This window comes from Schistocerca nitens, chromosome 7, assembly GCF_023898315.1.
Source record: "Schistocerca nitens isolate TAMUIC-IGC-003100 chromosome 7, iqSchNite1.1, whole genome shotgun sequence".
In the NCBI taxonomy this organism is placed as follows: domain Eukaryota; kingdom Metazoa; phylum Arthropoda; class Insecta; order Orthoptera; family Acrididae; genus Schistocerca; species Schistocerca nitens.
The window spans coordinates 633,099,321-633,118,288 of record NC_064620.1 but is presented as its reverse complement, the minus strand read 5'-3'; the positions used below and the strand labels follow the sequence as shown (position 1 = coordinate 633,118,288).

General features: G+C 39.8%; 1 protein-coding gene across 1 annotated transcript in view; it reads left to right on the top strand.

Annotated features, from left to right (window-relative positions):
- LOC126194656 (TRAF3-interacting protein 1) overlaps positions 1 to 18,968 on the top strand; it is a 260,931-nt gene that overhangs the window by 122,087 nt on the left and 119,876 nt on the right. Inside the window, exon 5 of the mRNA XM_049932847.1 lies at positions 16,856 to 17,034. Coding sequence (XP_049788804.1) covers positions 16,856 to 17,034 — 179 coding nt within the window. The remainder of the gene's footprint in view (positions 1 to 16,855; positions 17,035 to 18,968) is intronic.

The window sequence follows — 18,968 nt, the reverse complement described above, 5'->3', positions numbered from 1 at the left end:
AATCCTGGGTGACTTTAGTTGATACCAATATCAACAGATCTTCAGTATCAATACATTCAAGGTCAATATTCATAATTTGCATTACATCCTGCTTCAAATTAATTCCATTGTGCATAGTATTGATTATAACAATGCCGATACAGGATTGCTCCTCTGCTGCTCACCCAAATTCCTCTTGTCTGCTCTGAACCTCCTAATGCAAGATCTCGGTGGCGGGTGAAATGATGAACCGACAGGAATGTATGACTCACATATGTGAATTAATTTTACCTTTCTAATAACTTTTTATAAAAATTTTAATGTACAGTTGAGATAACATTTTTCAACAATGCTGATACGACGGATCCGAGCATATGTTCACACGTTACCACTTATAGAAACAAATAGGTGAAGATACAGGAATTAATAAATCAAAGAGCATATTTCTTCTTTCGTTTCATGCAGGAGAATCAAAACATTATCCTTGACACAAAACAGTTCATTAACTTACCTTTGGCATTGTGTATATCCCATTCAGTTTACATGTAACTTACACGTATAAAAAGAAAAGAAAGAAAAAAAAATGTGATTCAACACACGTGCTACAGAAGAATGCTTAAGATTAGATGGGTAGATCACATAACTAATAAGGAGACACTCAATCAATTTGAGTAGAAAAGAAATATGTGGCACAACGTGATTAGAGGTAGGACGCATTCTGAGACATCAAAGGATTATCATTTTAATGTTGGAGGATTGCGTTGGGGTGGGGTGGGGGGTAAAAAATCATAGAGAGAGACCAAGAGATGAATACAGTAAGCAGGTTCAGAAGGATGCAGGTTGCAAAAGTTAATCGAAGACGAAAAGGCTTGCAGAGGATGGAGTAGCATGGAAAGCTGCATCAAAGGCGACGGAAAGAACAAACCACTAATAGGGCTAACCCCCCTTTTAGTGTGATTAGTTGGTTCAGGACAGAACTAATGAAGCCTCGGACAAGTGCTGTCATGGTCGGGGACAACGCTTGAACCCTATGCCCGCCCACAATGGTAATGACACTGCTAGCCACACGGAAAATGATTTAAATCAAAATAGAGTTGTTTTGCAGGATATGCTTCCTGCAACCACCCTAGAAGGAAAACAAAGACAGAGGATGAGATGGTCAGATGAAGTTAACCGACACCTCATGTTCTGTTATTACCAAGCAACAAACTTAGGAACCAACACAACTGAATACAGATCACAAGTTACACAAAATTTATTACCAAATACCCAGAATTAAAATTTTTAACAGAACAACGACTAGCTGATCAGATCCGTGTAATAATAAAAAATAACAGGATACCCCAGTCAGAATTAGAAAACATCAAGCAAAAAGTACAACAAATACTGGAACAAAATAATGTGCAATCAGAAGAAGAAGAAAATACAGTAATGGACACAAACATCCCAGAGCAAACAAACAAAGAATACCACACATCAATTAAACAATCAGAGGAAAACAAAATCTTAAGACGGCCACCAGAACAAGCACAAATAGAACACGAAGTGACACACATGTTAGATATAGAAGAAAAATTTCAGCTGGCATATATAGAATACAAAGACACAAATACAGACATTAGACCATTCTTGCATAGACCACCAAATAACCCACAAGTCGAAACAACAATAACAACTATCAACACAATCATGCACAACAAAATAAATGAAAATACAACTATGGAAGAGTTACAACAACTGGTTTATATAGGAGCACTCACTACACCAAATATACACACTAGGCAGAGATCAGAACCAACCAACACACTGAAGAAACCCACAAAACGAGCATAGCAACACAGGCTACAGATCAGAATAGAAAAACTGAGAAAAGACATCGGACAGCTAACATAATTTATAAGAAATGAAACATCAGACAAAAAACGAAAAAGGTTAAGTAAAATCTCACAACAAGAAGCGATAGAGCAAATAGATGAAAAGAAGCAGAAATTACAAGCATTGGCCAAACGACTTAGAAGATAGAAAAAAAGTGAAAATAGAAGGAAACAAAACCAAACATTCAACACAAACCAAAAGAGATTTTACCAGACAGTAGATAACACACACATTAAAATAGACAATCCACCAAACATAGCAGACATGAAACACTTCTGGAGCAACATATGGTCAAACCCGGTACAACATAACAGACATGCACGGTGGATACAAACAGAAACAGACACATACAAGATGATACCACAAATGCCTGGAGTGATAATTTTTCAACATGAAGTCACCCGAGCAATTAATTCTACGCACAATTGGAAAGCCCCTGGAAAAGATAAAATAGCAAATTTCTGGCTAAAGAAGTTCACCTCAACACATTCACATCTAACTAAATTAGTTAACAGTTACATTGCAGACCCATACACATTCCCTGATACAGTTACACGTGGAATAACTTATCTGAATCCTAAAGATCTAGCAAACCCAGCAAAATATCGCCCCATAACATGCTTAACAACAATATACAAAATATTAACTTTATTCATTATACAGAAATGAATGACACATACAACACAGAACAAAATTGTAAATGAAGAACAAAAAGGCTGTTGCAAAGGAGCACGAAGATGTAAAGAGCAACTGATAATAGATGCAGAGGTTACGTATCAAGCTAAAACCAAACAAAGGTCGCTACACTATGCATACATTGATTACCAAAAGGCTTTTGATAGTGTACCCCACTCATGGTTACTACAAATGTTGGAATATATACAAAGTAGATCCTAAATTGATACTCTTCCTAAACATAGTAATGAAAAATTGGAAAACCACACTTAATATCCAAACAAATTCAAATAATATAAAATCACAGCCAATACAGATTAAGCGTGGAATATACCAAGGAGACTCATTAAGTCCTTTCTGGTTCTGCCTTCCTCTCCAACCTCAACTCCTTTGGTTCCATCAGATTCACCTGGTCCTACTCCAAATCCCATGCCACTTTCCTTGATGTTGACCTCCACCTGTCCAATGGCCAGCTTCACACATCCGTCCACATCAAACCCACCAACAAGCAACAGTACCTCCATTACGACAGCTGCCACCCATTCCACATCAAACGGTCCCTTCCCTACAGCCTAGGTCTTCATGGCAAACGAATCTGCTCCAGTCCGGAATCCCTGAAGCATTACACCAACAACCTGACAACAGCTTTCGCATCCCGCAACTACCCTCCCGACCTGGTACAGAAGCAAATAACCAGAGCCACTTCCTCATCCTCTCAAACCCAGAACCTCCCACAGAAGAACCACAAAAGTGCCCCACTTGTGACAGGATACTTTCTGGGACTGGATCAGATTCTGAATGTGGCTCTCCAGCAGGGATACGACTTCCTCAAATCCTGCCCTGAAATGAGATCCATCCTTCATGAAATCCTCCCCACTCCACCAAGAGTGTCTTTCCGCCGTCCACCTAACCTTCGTAACCTCTTAGTTCATCCCTATGAAATCCCCAAACCACCTTCCCTACCCTCTGGCTCCTACCCTTGTAACCGCCCCCGGTGTAAAACCTGTCCCATGCACCCTCCCACCACCACCTACTCCAGTCCTGTAACCCAGAAGGTGTACACGATCAAAGGCAGAGCCATGTGTGAAAGCACCCACGTGATTCACCAACTGACATGCCTACACTGTGATTCATTCTATGTGGGAATGACCAGCAACAAACTGTCCATTCGCATGAATGGACACAGGCAGACAGTGTTTGTTGGTAATGAGGATCACCCTGTGGCTAAACATGCCTTGGTGCACGGCCAACACATCTTGGCGCAGTGTTACACCGTCCGGGTTATCTGGATACTTCCCACTAACACCAACCTATCCGAACTCCGGAGATGGGAACTTGCTCTTCAATATATCCTCTCTTCCCGTTATCCACCAGGCCTCAATCTCCGCTGATTTCAAGTTGCCGCCACTCATACCTCACCTGTCATTCAACAACATCTTTGCCTCTGCACTTCTGCCTCGACTGACATCTCTGCCCAAACTCTTTGTCTTTAAATATGTCTGCTTGTGTCTGTATATGTGTGGATGGATATGTGTGTGTGTGCGAGTGTATACCCGTCCTTTTTTCCCTCTAAGGTAAGTCTTTCCGCTCCCGGGATTGGAATGACTCCTTACCCTCTCCCTTAAAACCCACATCCTTTTGTCTTTCCCTCTCCTTCCCTCTTTCCTGATGAGGCAACAGTTTGTTGCGAAAGCTTGAATTTTGTGTGTATGTTTGTGTTTGTTTGTGTGTCTATCGACGTGCCAGCGCTTTCGTTTGGTAAGTCACATCATCTTTGTTTTTAAATTATGGATACAATATTACTGGAACATACCAACACAAAATCACACATTTGCTATACATGGATGATCTAAAACTACTGGCAGCAACAAATGAACAACTCAACCAATTACTAAAGATAACAGAAGTATTCAGCAATGATATAAATATGGCTTTTGGAACAGACAAATGTAAGAAAAATTGGATAGTCAAGGGAAAACACACTAAACAAGAAGATTACATATTGGATAACCACAGCGACTGGATAGAAGCGATGGAAAAAACAGATGCATATAAATATCTATGATACAGACAAAAAATAGGAATAGATAATACAAATATTAAAGAAGTACTAAAAGAAAAATATAGACAAAGACTAACAAAAATACTGGAAACAGAATTGACAGCAAGAAACAAGACAAAAGCTATAATTAAATACTTATGCTATACCAATATTTACCTACTCATTTGGAGTAGTGAAATGGAGTAACACAGACGTAGAAGCACTCAATACACTTACACGACCACAATGCCACAAATATAGAATACATCACGTACATTCAGCAACAGAAAGATTCACATTAAGCAGAAAGGAAGGAGGAAGGTGATTTATTGACATACAAAACCTACATTATGGACAGGTAGACAATTTAAGAAAATTCTTTATAGAACAAGCAGAAACTAGCAAAATACACAAAGCAATCACTCATATAAATACATCGGCTACACCACTGCAATTTCATAACCACTTCTACAACCCTTTAGATCACATAACATCAACAGATACGAAGAAAGTAAGTTGGAATAAGAAAACACTACATGGCAAGCACCCGTATCATCTAACACAGCCACACATCGATCAAGACGCATCCAACACATGGCTAAGAAAAGGCAATATATACAGTGAGACGGAAGGATTCATGATTGCAATACAGGATCAAACAATAAACACCAGATATTACAGCAAGCATACTATTAAAGATCCCAATACCACAACAGATAAATGTAGACTTTGCAAACAACAAATAGAAACAGTAGATCGCATCACAAGCGGGTGTACAATACTAGCAAATACAGAATACCCCAGAAGACATGACAATGTAGCAAAAATAATACATCAACAACTTGCCATACAACATAAACTAATAAAACAACACGTTCCCACATACAAGTATGCACCACAAAATGTACTGGAGAATGATGAATACAAATTATACTGGAACAGAACCATTATAACAGATAAAAACAACACCACATAACAAACCTGACGTCATACACACCAATAAAAAGAAGAAATTAACACAGCTAATCGAAATATCCATACCCAATACAACAAATATACAGAAGAAAACAGGAGAAAAAATTGAAAAATACATCCAACTGTCTGAGGAAGTCAAGGACATGTGGCATCAGGATAAAGTTGACATTATACCAATTATACTATCAACTACAGGAGTCATACCACACAATATACACCAGTACATGAACGCAATACAGCTACATCCAAACGTATATATACAACCACAGAAATCTGTAATTATTGATACATGTTCAATTACCCGAAAGTTCCTAAATGCAATGTAACATATACCATACAGTTAAAAGGAAGTCATGCTTGATGAAGGTCCGCGTCACTTTCCATTTTTAACCAGACATAACGTCTGAGAAAGGATAGAAATAATAATAATAATAATAATAATAATAACAACAGTCATGACTCCTTTCAGTGAAAATGACAAATTCTAGGTGCTGTGTCTTGTCATTCATAGTTGTTCTTGCAGTATAAATTCAGATTGTTTATTTGACGTTGACCTCGTACGGTAGAATAGGCTTATCCAGTCATAGCAAGTTTCAGTTGCGATCCAAGTATTAAAATTAATGTTTGTATTATGTGTACAAATTGAGTATCTTATATGTATATATAATTTTAAATACACTATGTGATCAAAAGTATCCGGACACCTCGCTATAAATGACTTACAAGTTCGTGACGCCCTCCATCAGTAATGCTGGAATTCAGTATGGTGTTGGCCCACGCTTAGCCTTGATGACAGCTTCCACTCTCGCAGGCATACGTTAAGTCAGATGCTGGAAGGTTTCTTGGGGACTGGCTGCCGATTCTTCATGGAGTGCTGCACTGAGGAGAAGTATTGATGTCAGTTGGTAAGGCCTGGCATGAAATCGGCATTCCAAAACACCCCAAAGGTGTTCTATAGGATTCAGATCAGGACTCTGTGCAGGTCAATACATTATAGCGATGTTATTGTTGTGTTATGAATAGGTGCTCGATAATGTTGAAAGATGCAGTCGCCATCCCCGAATTGCTCTTCAACAGTGGGAAGCAAGAAGGTGCTTAAAACACCAATGTAGGCCTGTGCTGTGAGTGTGCCACACAAAACAACATGGGGTGCAAGCCCCCTCTGTGAGAAACACGACCACACCATAACACCACCTCCTCCGAATTTTACTGTTGGCACTACACACGCTGCCAGATGACATTAACTTGGCATTCGCCATACCCGCACCCTGCCATCAGATCGCCACATTGTGTATCTTGATTTGTCACTCCACACAATGTTTTTCCACTGTTTAATCATCAAATGTTTAGCCTCGTTACACCAAACGAGGCGTCGTTTGGCATTTACCGGCATGATGTGTGGCCTATGAGCAGCCGCTCAATCATGAAATTCAAGTTTTCTCACCTCGCACCGAACTGTCATTGTACTTGCAGTGGATCCTGATGCAGTTTGGAAATCCTGTGTGATTGTCTGGATAGATGTCTGCCTATTACACATTACAACCCTCTTCAACTGTCGGTGGTTTCTGTCAGTCAGCAGACGAGGTCAGCATGTATGCTTTTGTGCTGTAAGTTTCCCTTCACGTGAGGCAATACTAACCTTACGACTTATCTTAGAAGAAAGATTAAGAAAAGGTAAACCTACGTTTCTAGCATTTGTAGACTGAGAGAAAGCTTTTGACAATGTTAACTGGAATACTCTCTTTCAAATTCTGAAGGTGGCAGAGGTAAAATACAGGGAGCGAAAGGCTATTTACAATTTGTATAGAAACCAGATGGCAGTTATAAGAGTCGAAGGACATGAAAGGGAAGCAGTGATTGACAAGGGAGTGAGACAGGGTTGTAGCCTCTCACGGTGTTATTCAATCTGTATATTGAGCAAGCAGTAAAGGAAACAAAAGAAAAATTCAGAGTAGGTATTAAAATTCATGGAGAAGAAATGAAAACTTTGAGGTTCGCCGATGACATTGTAATTCTGTCAGAGACAGCAAAGGACTTGGAAGAGCAGTTGAACGGAATGGACAGTGTCTTGAAAGGAGGATATAAGATGAACATCAACAAAAGCAAAACGAGGATAATGGAATGTAGTCAAATTAAATCGGGTGATGCTGAGGGAATTAGATAGGAAATGAGACACTTAAAGTAGTAAAGGAGTTTTGCTATTTAAGGAGTAAAATAACTGATGATGGTCGAAGTAGAGAGGATATAAAATGTAGACTGGCAATGGGAAAGAAAGCGTTTCTGAAGAAGAGAAATTTGTTAACATCGAGTATAGATTTAAGTGTCAGGAAGTCGTTTCTGAAAGTATTTGTATGGAGTGTAGCCATGTATGGAAGTGAAACATGGACGATAAATAGTTTGGACAAGAAGAGAATAGAAGCTTTCGAAATTTGGTGTTACAGAAGAATGCTGAAGATTAGATGGGTAGATCACATAACTAATGAAGAGGTATTGAATAGAATTGGGGAGAAGAGGAGTTTGTGGCACAACTTGACAAAAAGAAGGGACCTGTTGGTAGGACATGTTTTGAGGCATCAAGGGATCACAAATTTAGCATTGGAGGGTTGCGTGGAGGGTAAAAATCGTAGAGGGAGACCAAGAGATGAATACACTAAGCAGATTCAGAAGGATGTAGGTTGATGGGAGATGAAGAAGCTTGCACAGGATAGAGTAGCATGGAGAGCTGCATCAAACCAGTCTCAGGACTGAAGACCACAACAACAACAACATCACATCAGAAACTGTGGACCTAGGGAAGTTTAGGAGTGTGGAAATCTCACGTACAGATGTATGACACAAGTGACACCCAATCACCAGACCACGTTCGAAGTCTGTGAGTTCTGCGGAGTGCCCCATTCTGCTCTCTCACGATGTCTAATGACTACTGAGGTGACTGCTATGGGGTACTTGGCAATAGGTGGGAGCACGATGCACCTAATATGAAAAAGTATGTTTTTGGGGGTGTCCGGATACTTTTGATCACATAGTGTATTAATACCAATATTATCCATATCGCAGAACTCTTTCATACTTCTAACTTCGATTTTTTGTTAGGCAGTCATAGAATTTTAATTTTAATTTTTTAAATGGCAAGGATTGAGAAGCAAGAGTCATCTTGTTAAAAATTTTGAGGGCATTCACTTCATGGGAGTTTCGTGTTATTTCCAACCTGTGCCTTGGGATTTCAATGTTTGCCTTAATTCTAGTGTCATATTCATAAATTGTTTCCCTGATAACACATTCCTTAAAGTTATTCTTGACAAAGAGTGCAGAGTCACAGATATATAGATTCAATACAGTTAGTATTGTAAGCCCAGTAAAAAGAGGGCAGCAGTGCTCTTTAGGACCAGCTTTGCAAATTATTCAGACTTTTCGTAAATGTTACTGATATGAGGAGAATGTCCCCATATGAGTAGGCCATATGATATGTGTGACTGAAAGGAATATGTTATACAGAGATAATAATTCCACATAATATAGTACACTCCTTCCCCCATGAACCATGGACCTTGCCGTTGGTGGGGAGGCTTGCGTGCCTCAGCGATACAGATGGTCGTACCGTAGGTGCAACCACAACGGAGGGGTATCTGATGAGAGGCCAGACAAACGTGTGGTTCCTGAAGAGGGGCAGCAGCCTTTTCAGTAGTTGCAAGGGCAACAGTCTGGATGATTGACTGACCTGGCCTTGCAACATTAACCAAAACGGCCTTGCTGTGCTGGTACTGCGAACGGCTGAAAGCAAGGGGAAACTACCGCCGTAATTTCTCCAGAGGGCATGCAGCTTTACTGTATGGATAAATGATGATGGCGTCCTCTTGGGTAAAATATTCCGGAGGTAAAATAGTCCCCCATTCGGATCTCTGGGCGGGGACTACTCAGGAGGACGTCGTTATCAGGAAAAAGAAAACTGGCGTTCTACGGATCGGAGCGTGGAATGTCAGATCCCTTAACTGGGCAGGTAAATCAGAAAATTTAAAAAGGAAAATGGATAGGTTAAAGTTAGATATAGTGGGAATTAGTGAAGTTCGGTGGCAGGAGGAACAAGACTTTTGGTCAGGTGATTACAGGGTTATAAATACAAAATCAAATAGGGGTAATGCAGGAGTAGGTTTAATAATGAATAAAAAAATAGGAGTGCGGGTTAGCTACTACAAACAGCATAGTGAACGCATTATTGTGGCCAAGATAGACACGAAGCCCACGCCTACTACAGTAGTACAAGTTTATATGCCAACTAGCTCTACAGATGATGAAGAAATTGATGAAATGTATGACGAGATAAAAGAAATTATTCAGGTAGTGAAGGGAGACGAAAATTTAATAGTCATGGGTGACTGGAATTCGTCAGTAGGAAAAGGGAGAGAAGGAAACATAGTAGGTGAATATGGATTGGGGGGAAGAAATGAAACAGGAAGCCGCCTTGTAGAATTTTGCACAGAGCATAACTTAATCATATCTAACACTTGGTTCAAGAATCATAAAAGAAGGTTGTATACCTGGAAGAATCCTGGAGATACTAATAGGTATCAGATAGATTATACGAGGGCGGTTCAGAAAGTAACCTCCGATTGGTCACAGTGCGGGTTGTGGGGGGAGTAGCGACGCCATCTGTGCGTTCACGCACTCAACAGGTCAGTCGGCATCAAGCCGTGGTCGAGTGAACGTCGTACCTGCGCTAGTTTAGTTTTTGTGGCAGTTTGAAATGTGTGCTGCAATAGAAAACCCCGCCAAATGTGAAGTGCATGCTGTCATAAGGTTTTTTACAGCCAAAGGATATTCTGCAGCAGCTATTCATCGTGAGCTTTGTGCCGTGTACGGACCAAGAGTTATGAGTGAGGGAGTTGTCCGTGAATGGGTACGTTTATTTAAAAGTGGACGAGAAAACGTTCATGATGAAGAGAGGAGTGGTAGACCATCGTTGGTGACTGACGAACTCGTTCAGACAGTTGATGCAAAAGTTCATGAAAATCGACGTTTCTCAATGTCGGAGTTGTCTACTGGTTTTCCACAGATTTCTAAGACTCTCTTGTACGAGATAGTGACAGCAAGATTGGGTTACCGTAAGTTCTGTGCACGATGGGTGCCCAAAATTCTTACCGACCACCACAAAACTCAAAGAATGGCCTCTGCATTAGACTTTCTGTCACGTTATGAGGACGAAGGAGAACCATTGTTAAACAGAATCGTGACCGGTGACGAAACCTGGATTAAGTACGTGAACCCTGAGACAAAAGAACAATCAAAGATGTGGGCACATTCAAATTCGCCTACCAAACCAAGAAAAGCCTCGCAAGATTTTTCTGCCAGAAAACTGATGGCAACGGTGTTTTGGGATGCCAAAGGGGTGTTGTTGGTTGAATTCATGGAATGTGGTACAACCATTAATCAAGACGTGTACTGTGAAACAATAAAAAAGTTACGACGGGCTATACAGAACAAACGCCGTGGTGTGCTGACTTCCGGTATCGTTTTTTTGCACGATAACGCCCGTCCTCACTCTGCTCGCAGAACAACGGCCCTTCTTGAGTCCTTCAAGTGGGACGTTATCAACCATCCACCTTACAGCCCAGACCTGGCGCCAAGTGATTATCACCTCTTCATGCATTTGAAGAAATGGCTCGGGTCACAGCGGTTTGATGACGACGAAGAGCTCAAAGATGCGGTCACAGGCTGGCTCCAGGCACAAGCGGGTGATTTTTATGCAGAAGGAATTTCAAAGCTTGTGAAGAGATACGATAAGTGCCTCAATCGCTATGGAGACTATGTAGAAAAATAGTGCAAAGATGTAGTTGTAAGATGTATATATTAAAATATTTTTATTTAACTTGGTGTATTTTTTAAAATCAACCGGAGGTTACTTTCTGAACGGCCCTCGTATAATGGTAAGACAGAGATTTAGGAACCAGGTTTTAAATTGTAAGACATTTCCAGGGGCAGATGTGGATTCTGACCACAATCTATTGGTTATGAACTGCAGATTGAAACTGAAGAAACTGAAAAAAGGTGGGAATTTAAGGAGATGGGACCTGGATAAACTGAAAGAACCAGAGGTTGTTGAGAGTTTCAGGGAGAGCATAAGGGAACAATTGACAGGAATGGGGGAAAGAAATACAGTAGAAGAAGAATGGGTAGCTCTGAGGGATGAAGTAGTGAAGGCAGCAGAGGATCAAGTAGGTAAAAAGACGAGGGCTAATAGAAATCCTTGGGTAACAGAAGAAATATTGAATTTAATTGATGAAAGGAGAAAATATAAAAATGCAGTAAATGAAGCAGGCAAAAGGGAATACAAACGTCTCAAAAATGAGATCGACAGAAAGTGCAAGATGGCTAAGCAGGGATGGCTAGAGGACAAATGTAAGGATGTAGAGGCTTATCTCACTAGGGGTAAGATAGATACTGCCTACAGGAAAATTAAAGAGACCTTTGGAGAGAAGGAAACCACTTGTATGAATATCAAGAGCTCAGATGGCAACCCAGTTGTAAGCAAAGAAGGGAAGGCAGAAAGGTGGAAGGAGTATATAGAGGGTTAATACAAGGGCGATGTACTTGAGGACAATATTATGGAAATGGAAGAGGATGTAGATGAAGATGAAATGGGAGATAAGATACTGCGTGAAGAGTTTGACAGAGCACTGAAACACCTGAGTCGAAACAAGGCCCCGGGAGTAGACAACATTCCATTAGAACTACTGATGGCCTTGGGAGAGCCAGTCATGACAAAACGCTACCATCTGGTGAGCAAGATGTATGAGACAGGCGAAATACCCACAGGCTTCAAGAAGAATATAATAATTCCAATACCAAAGAAAGCAGGTGTTGACAGATGTGTAAATTACCGAACTATCAGTTTAGTAAGTCACAGCTGCAAAATACTAACGCGAATTCTTTACAGACGAATGGAAAAACTGGCAGAAGCGGACCTCGGGGAAGATCAGTTTGGATTCCGTAGAAATGTTGGAACACGTGAGGCAATACTAACCTTACGACTTATCTTAGAAGAAAGATTAAGAAAAGGCAAACCTACGTTTCTAGCATTTGTAGACTTAGAGAAAGCTTTTGACAACGTTAACTGGAATACTCTCTTTCAAATTCTGAAGGTGGCAGGGGTAAAATACAGGGAGCAAAAGGCTATTTACAATTTGTACAGAAACCAGATGGCAGTTATAAGAGTCGAGGGGCATGAAAGGGAAGCAGTGGTTGGGAAAGGAGTGAGACAGGGTTGTAGCCTCTCCCCGATGTTATTCAATCTGTATATTGAGCAAGCAGTAAAGGAAACAAAAGAAAAATTCGGAGTAGGTATTAAAATTCATGGAGAAGAAGTAAAAACTTTGAGGTTCGCCGATGACATTGTAATTCTGTCAGAAACAGCAAAGGACTTGGAAGAGCAGTTGAACAGAATGGACAGTGTCTTGAAAGGAGGATATAAGATGAACATCAACAAAAGCAAAACGAGGATAATGGAATGTAGTCAAATTAAATCGGGTGATGCTGAGGGGATTAGATTAGGAAATGAGACACTTAAAGTAGTAAAGGAGTTTTGCTATTTAGGGAGTAAAATAACTGATGATGGTCGAAGTAGAGAGGATATAAAATGTAGACTGGCAATGGCAAGGAAATCGTTTCTGAAGAAGAGAAATTTGTTAACATCGAGTATAGATTTAAGTGTCAGGAAGTCATTTCTGAAAGTATTTGTATGTAGTGTAGCCATGTATGGAAGTGAAACATGGACGATAACTAGTTTGGACAAGAAGAGAGTAGAAGCTTTCGAAATGTGGTGCTACAGAAGAATGCTGAAGATAAGGTGGGTAGATCACGTAACTAATGAGGAGGTATTGAATAGGATTGGGGAGAAGAGAAGTTTGTGGCACAACTTGACTAGAAGAAGGGATCGGTTGGTAGGACATGTTTTCAGGCATCAAGGGATCACAAATTTAGCATTGGACTGCAGCGTGGAGGGTAAAAATCGTAGAGGGAGACCAAGAGATCAATACACTAAGCAGATTCAGAAGGATGTAGGTTGCAGTGGGTACTGGGAGATGAAGAAGCTTGCACAGGATAGAGTAGCATGGAGAGCTGCATCAAACCAGTCTCGGGACTGAAGACCGCAACAACAACATAGTACACTAATGAAATCTTTTTACACACTTAGTTGATATGCTCTTCCCAATTGAGTTTGGCATCAATATGTTTTCCTAAGAGCTTGACACATTTATTGTCCACATTCTTAGACAATCTTAATATAAACTTCTGGGTTTTGTCTGGATTACAAACACGTTTATTGGCTGCAAACCAAATTAATGCAGAGTCAAGAGTGTCTTGCAGAGTATTATCAAGAGTTGGGATGTCATGATGTGAAGTAAGTAAAGTTGTATCATCAGCATATCAGATAACTGACTGTGATACACAGTGAGGCAGGTGATTGACAGCCACAGTGAAAAAGAAGTGGCCAATTATAGATCCTTGTAGAACTTGTGTATCAATTTCTACTAAGAGGGAAGTGTCTATTTCTAATTGAGACAGACTTCAAATAGGAAGAAATTACTGCTGTTGTAGATTTTTGTACACCATAAACTCTAATTTTGTTATTTATATGTTAAAAGGAATGCAGTCAACTGCTTTATCTGACCACATCATGCAAGTAACACTTTCTTTTTATTTTCAAAAGCTGTTAAAGTCTAATCAACAATTTCCAGTACAGCTGCAGTGGTATTTTTCCCTGGCTGGAATCCACACTGATGGTTGCATAGATGGAAATGCGTTTCAAAATAATTTCTTAATTGAATGAACATTAGTGAGTCAAATATGTTGGAAAATATTGGCCCTATAGAAGCTGACAGGTAGTTCTGTGGGGAGTTGTTTATCACCTGTTTTGAATATAGTGATAACTTTTGAGGTTTTGAGTCAATCTGGGAAAACTCCATACTCTAAACAGTTATTAAAAATAAAACTCAGTGGCTTACTTATCAAGTGAACCACTCATTTAACAACGTAATTAGACATCCAATAAGATTCCACACTTTTGGAATTAGGTAATGTGGAAAAGTTTTACACATCTTCTCGGCCGTGGTTTTATGCCAATGAAACAAAGGCCTGTCCAAAAAGATTTCGGGCTTGCAGCTGGTTGACGACCAGCTGCAGGCCCGAAATCTTTTTGAACAGTTGATTCACTGGGAAAATTTTAAATTTTACAAAGAAAGGCCCTTCAGACAGCTGGGGACCAATCATACCCCTTGCAAATGTTCTCTGGCCTTAATTTTGCCTCTGATTATCTGGCTGATGATGTGACAAAGCAGTCATTCAATTCTTCTGGATCAAGCTGCGTTTGAGGTTTCTGGCTGGAAGAATTATCTTGTCTGATAACTTCCCAATATTGCCTTACACTTATTTGGAGCACCTTCTGTATACCTTTCACATTTTTTTGTTGTATGAGCCTAGTTTTGTAATACTTTCTACTTCTAAGGTAAGCACCCTAATCCAGATCCCTCTGTTCAGTCCCCCAGTTATTCCTGCTTTTATATATTTAATACTGTATGAGCATGTTTTCTCTAATTTCTGATATTTCTCTTGTATACCAGTCAGTTTTTGTATTTTTACATTTATTTGAGGAGATAATTTTTCTAATGGGAACATGAAAGCCATAAGTCTCTATATTTAATTAAAAAAGTCAGGAAAATCATATTCAGCTCCAATTTTTTTTTTTGTTTGACACTGATAAACAGAGTCCCAGTTTTTTTTCTTTAACTTGTCAATAAATAACGCATTGTGGTCCTCTCTTTGACCTCTTATCTGTACCACACTAGATTCATTTGACTATGTTGGTTGCTTATGGTAAAGTGTTAAAAACAATGGAGTATGATCTGAAATTACTCCATCAGCCAGGTTCGTTACATATTCCTCTCTTTGTAACTTAACAATAATATTTTCTAGACATGCATCATTACAAGTAGGACACTTGTTTGTGCAATCTAAGTTTAAAGATCTTAAAATATTAAAAAATGTTCTGGAGTCTTGTTGCTTTGAATCTCCCACTTCAATATTAAAATCTCCACAGGCAATAAACTTTGTTCTAAACTTAAAAAGTCTCATAACCACTAATACAAAATGTTCAAAAAATACATTTATATCTCCATTTGGCGACCAACACAGGCTGGTGATTATTATATTTTCTTCAGTTGGTCTTATAGAACTAAACTCAGCATTTTCGTCTGATCAATATGGCGTAATGTTTAATTTTGTAGGGGGTTCGCAAGATAGCATTTACCAATAACACTCAGACACTGCTTGAAGTAAACATGTAACTCGCTTCTTATACTGAAAACACATTTTTTCATCTCAAGAATTCTTAAAATAATTCTTGGAAAAACAACATCGTAGCAAAGACTCGTGAACAATGTTTCTAAAATTATTTCCTCATTCCTACATGTCTTTTTCTGCCCATCTTTTTGGTACCAAGTCACTGAAACTGTCTCAGACTAATGTAAATGAGAGACTGGTGTCCTCTAAACCAATATTTACATTATTGCCATCTGTACCTTATAATAGTCAATAAGGAGTGCAGCTAATTGATTCTTCTTTGGCACTTTTTCACCTTTACATTGCTCTTCCAGTCCTAAAATATTTGCTCTTTGGTTAAAACTATCACTGAGAGGCTGAGGAGAGGTTAGAAAAAGCTAGAATTTTAATGTGTAAATCCACATGTATTTATTTCATATATTCATGTTTTGTCTTTAATTCACATGAAATGAAAATAAAGGACAAAAATTAAATTTTAAAGATTTTTTTTGATATTTATGAGATTGCACCTGAGGGAGCTGAAAGTACAAGGTTGGCTAGTACTTACTTTCAGGAGATGAAATCCCAGTTATGCCAATAGACAGGTATAAAAGTACAAAAGCTATCCTAGCTTTCAGAACTCTTAATGCCTTCATGTGGTAGGAAAGAGAGGTGTGTTGGGGGAGGTTAGAGATCAATCTCCCAGACCCTGGGATGAGGACGACATATTTACGAGGGCAAATGGAGTACCTGCAGTCATGAATAAGGTGTAGAAGTGTGGCGTCTTTCATCTACAATAAGTGGTAGCATACCTTTATATTTTTTCCTTTTTTGGATAGTTGTGTGTGTGTGTGTGTGTGTGTGTGTGTGTGTGTGTGAGTGTGTGAGGCCTGCGTAGCCTGTTTTGACTGTGCACAACTTGTCATTCTTGTTTATGGTAATATGTTTCTTTATAGTTCCTATAGTACGTTAGATTAACAGCAAGTTATATCTTTCCAGGATGAAGGAAAAAAGAAACCAAGTGATAAGAAAGGAACACAATCAAAGACTTCTTCCCGGGAACACAAGATTCGAGAGAGCAAAGAGCCTTCTATGAAGAAATCATCCTCACAAAATGTAGAATCAAAACATTCAAAAACAAGTGGAAATAAGAGATCAGAAGGTCACACAGTGGAGAGGTAAGTTGAAACTTATCACTGACCAGTAAGTGGAAAACGTTAAACACTTCCAGACCAGAATATCTAGTATCAGAATATCTGATCATTCGAACATCTGGAACTGAGGAACATATTTATAGAATAAAAATCCACTTCAATTACTAGCAATTTTGTAAATATTTTTCCATGACTGATTTCGTATCTTAAAGTGTCATCTTCAGGTGCCAACAACCGCAAACAATAGGAGGGGCCACCTAATGTACAAGTACTGTGCGCTTGAGATACTAAAAAATGAAAGCTACAGTTGCGGAAAGTGGTGTGCTCACATGCGAGTAATTATGAAGACGCAGATATGTGGTGGTTAGGCCAGTGAGTCATTAGGGGTCACACCCATATCAAACAAACACATGGAACGGGAACAAAAATGCAAGCTTTGGGGAGGATTCTGGACAGAAAGGAACTCCATAATACTGTAAATAAATAAGTAACAAAACTCACACGTAGGACCAGCAACTACAGCACCCACTTGGACAGCACGACATAGAAGTGATTAGTGCACATGGCCCAGAAGCCAGCTGACCACAATGGTGAAAGCAACTGATGTAGGAGCCAGTGAGGTAGGGGACCAAAGTAAATAGCTGCAAAAGAGCAGGAAATGAGAGTTGACTGGTCTGCCCGCTTATGTAAGTGTGGTTCACAAGATCAATATGTACTAGAGTAATAAAATAACATGCAGATCTGGGGAACTGGTAAAAATGCCTAAAAGTGAGTGTGACAGACTAAGGAGACATAAGATAAAAATTCAATTAAAACAAAGTTTACAGATGATATATAAAAATATATCTAAAAATTGAGCAGTAAAACAATGAGAAGTGAGGTGTGGAAGGAGAATGATGCAAATTGCTTGGATTGGTACCTATATATAAACTCATCCTTGCAGACCAAAAGCATCTTATTGCAAAAAGCATAGTTAGGCTTAAAATGATAAACACAACAGGAATAACAATGTACATGTATAAGACAGAACTTCATATCCACACAATACGAAGCATAATAACAAAACGTTATGAGTAAAAGGGCTATACACTAGGACTGGGAAAAGTGAGTAAAGAAAATAAGACTCAACTAAAGACCAATGTTGTATCCTGGCTGACTTAGTTTACTCCTCCATCCAGCCATGAACCAACCCCACTGCCCCCAAATCACCCCATTAACTTTCCAGAATTTCTTAACCTTGAATCTCCTCCCCTCACCATCATTCTCCAAATTCCTCAACATGCAAACTAACCTTACATCCGCAGAGAGAATCACAGTCTACCACCTAAAAACTGATCCTGACCACCTGCTAACGAAGGCTCCACCACCGTTGTTTTGAGGGACAAGGATTACCTGTTGTGTCTAGTTCATACAGCATAGACACAATGAGGTAGCTAGGTGCACGCTAAACTAACGCAGACGGGCCTGAAGTTCTGGAACAGGAGACTTATTAATGCACTAAAGAAAAGTACGTAGTTTTATAATACTTAACTTTATTCTCTTGTTGGAATACATCTCTCTTGAATATTAGTACGCTATAAGCACTGATACAAATGGCGCCTTGCTAGGTCGTAGCTATGGACTAAGCTGAAGGCTATTCTATCTGTCTCTCGGCAAATGAGAGGAAAGCTTCGTACGTCTGGTCGCAAGCTATGTCTTCCGTACAACTGGGGCGAGGTCTATTCCGTGTCTTGTGACCTGCCATGTGGTGGCGCTAGGTTTGCGATTACACAGTGGCGACACGCGGGTCCGACATGTACTACAGGACCGCGGCCGATTTAAGTTACCACCTAGCAAGTGTGGTGTCTAGCGGTGACACCACATTCCTCCCCCGCAAATCGGCGAACGGTCGTGAGATAAGGCTTCCGCCCGCCGTGGGGAGGACCCCATGTTGACGTAGGCGATGAGGTGGGGAGCCT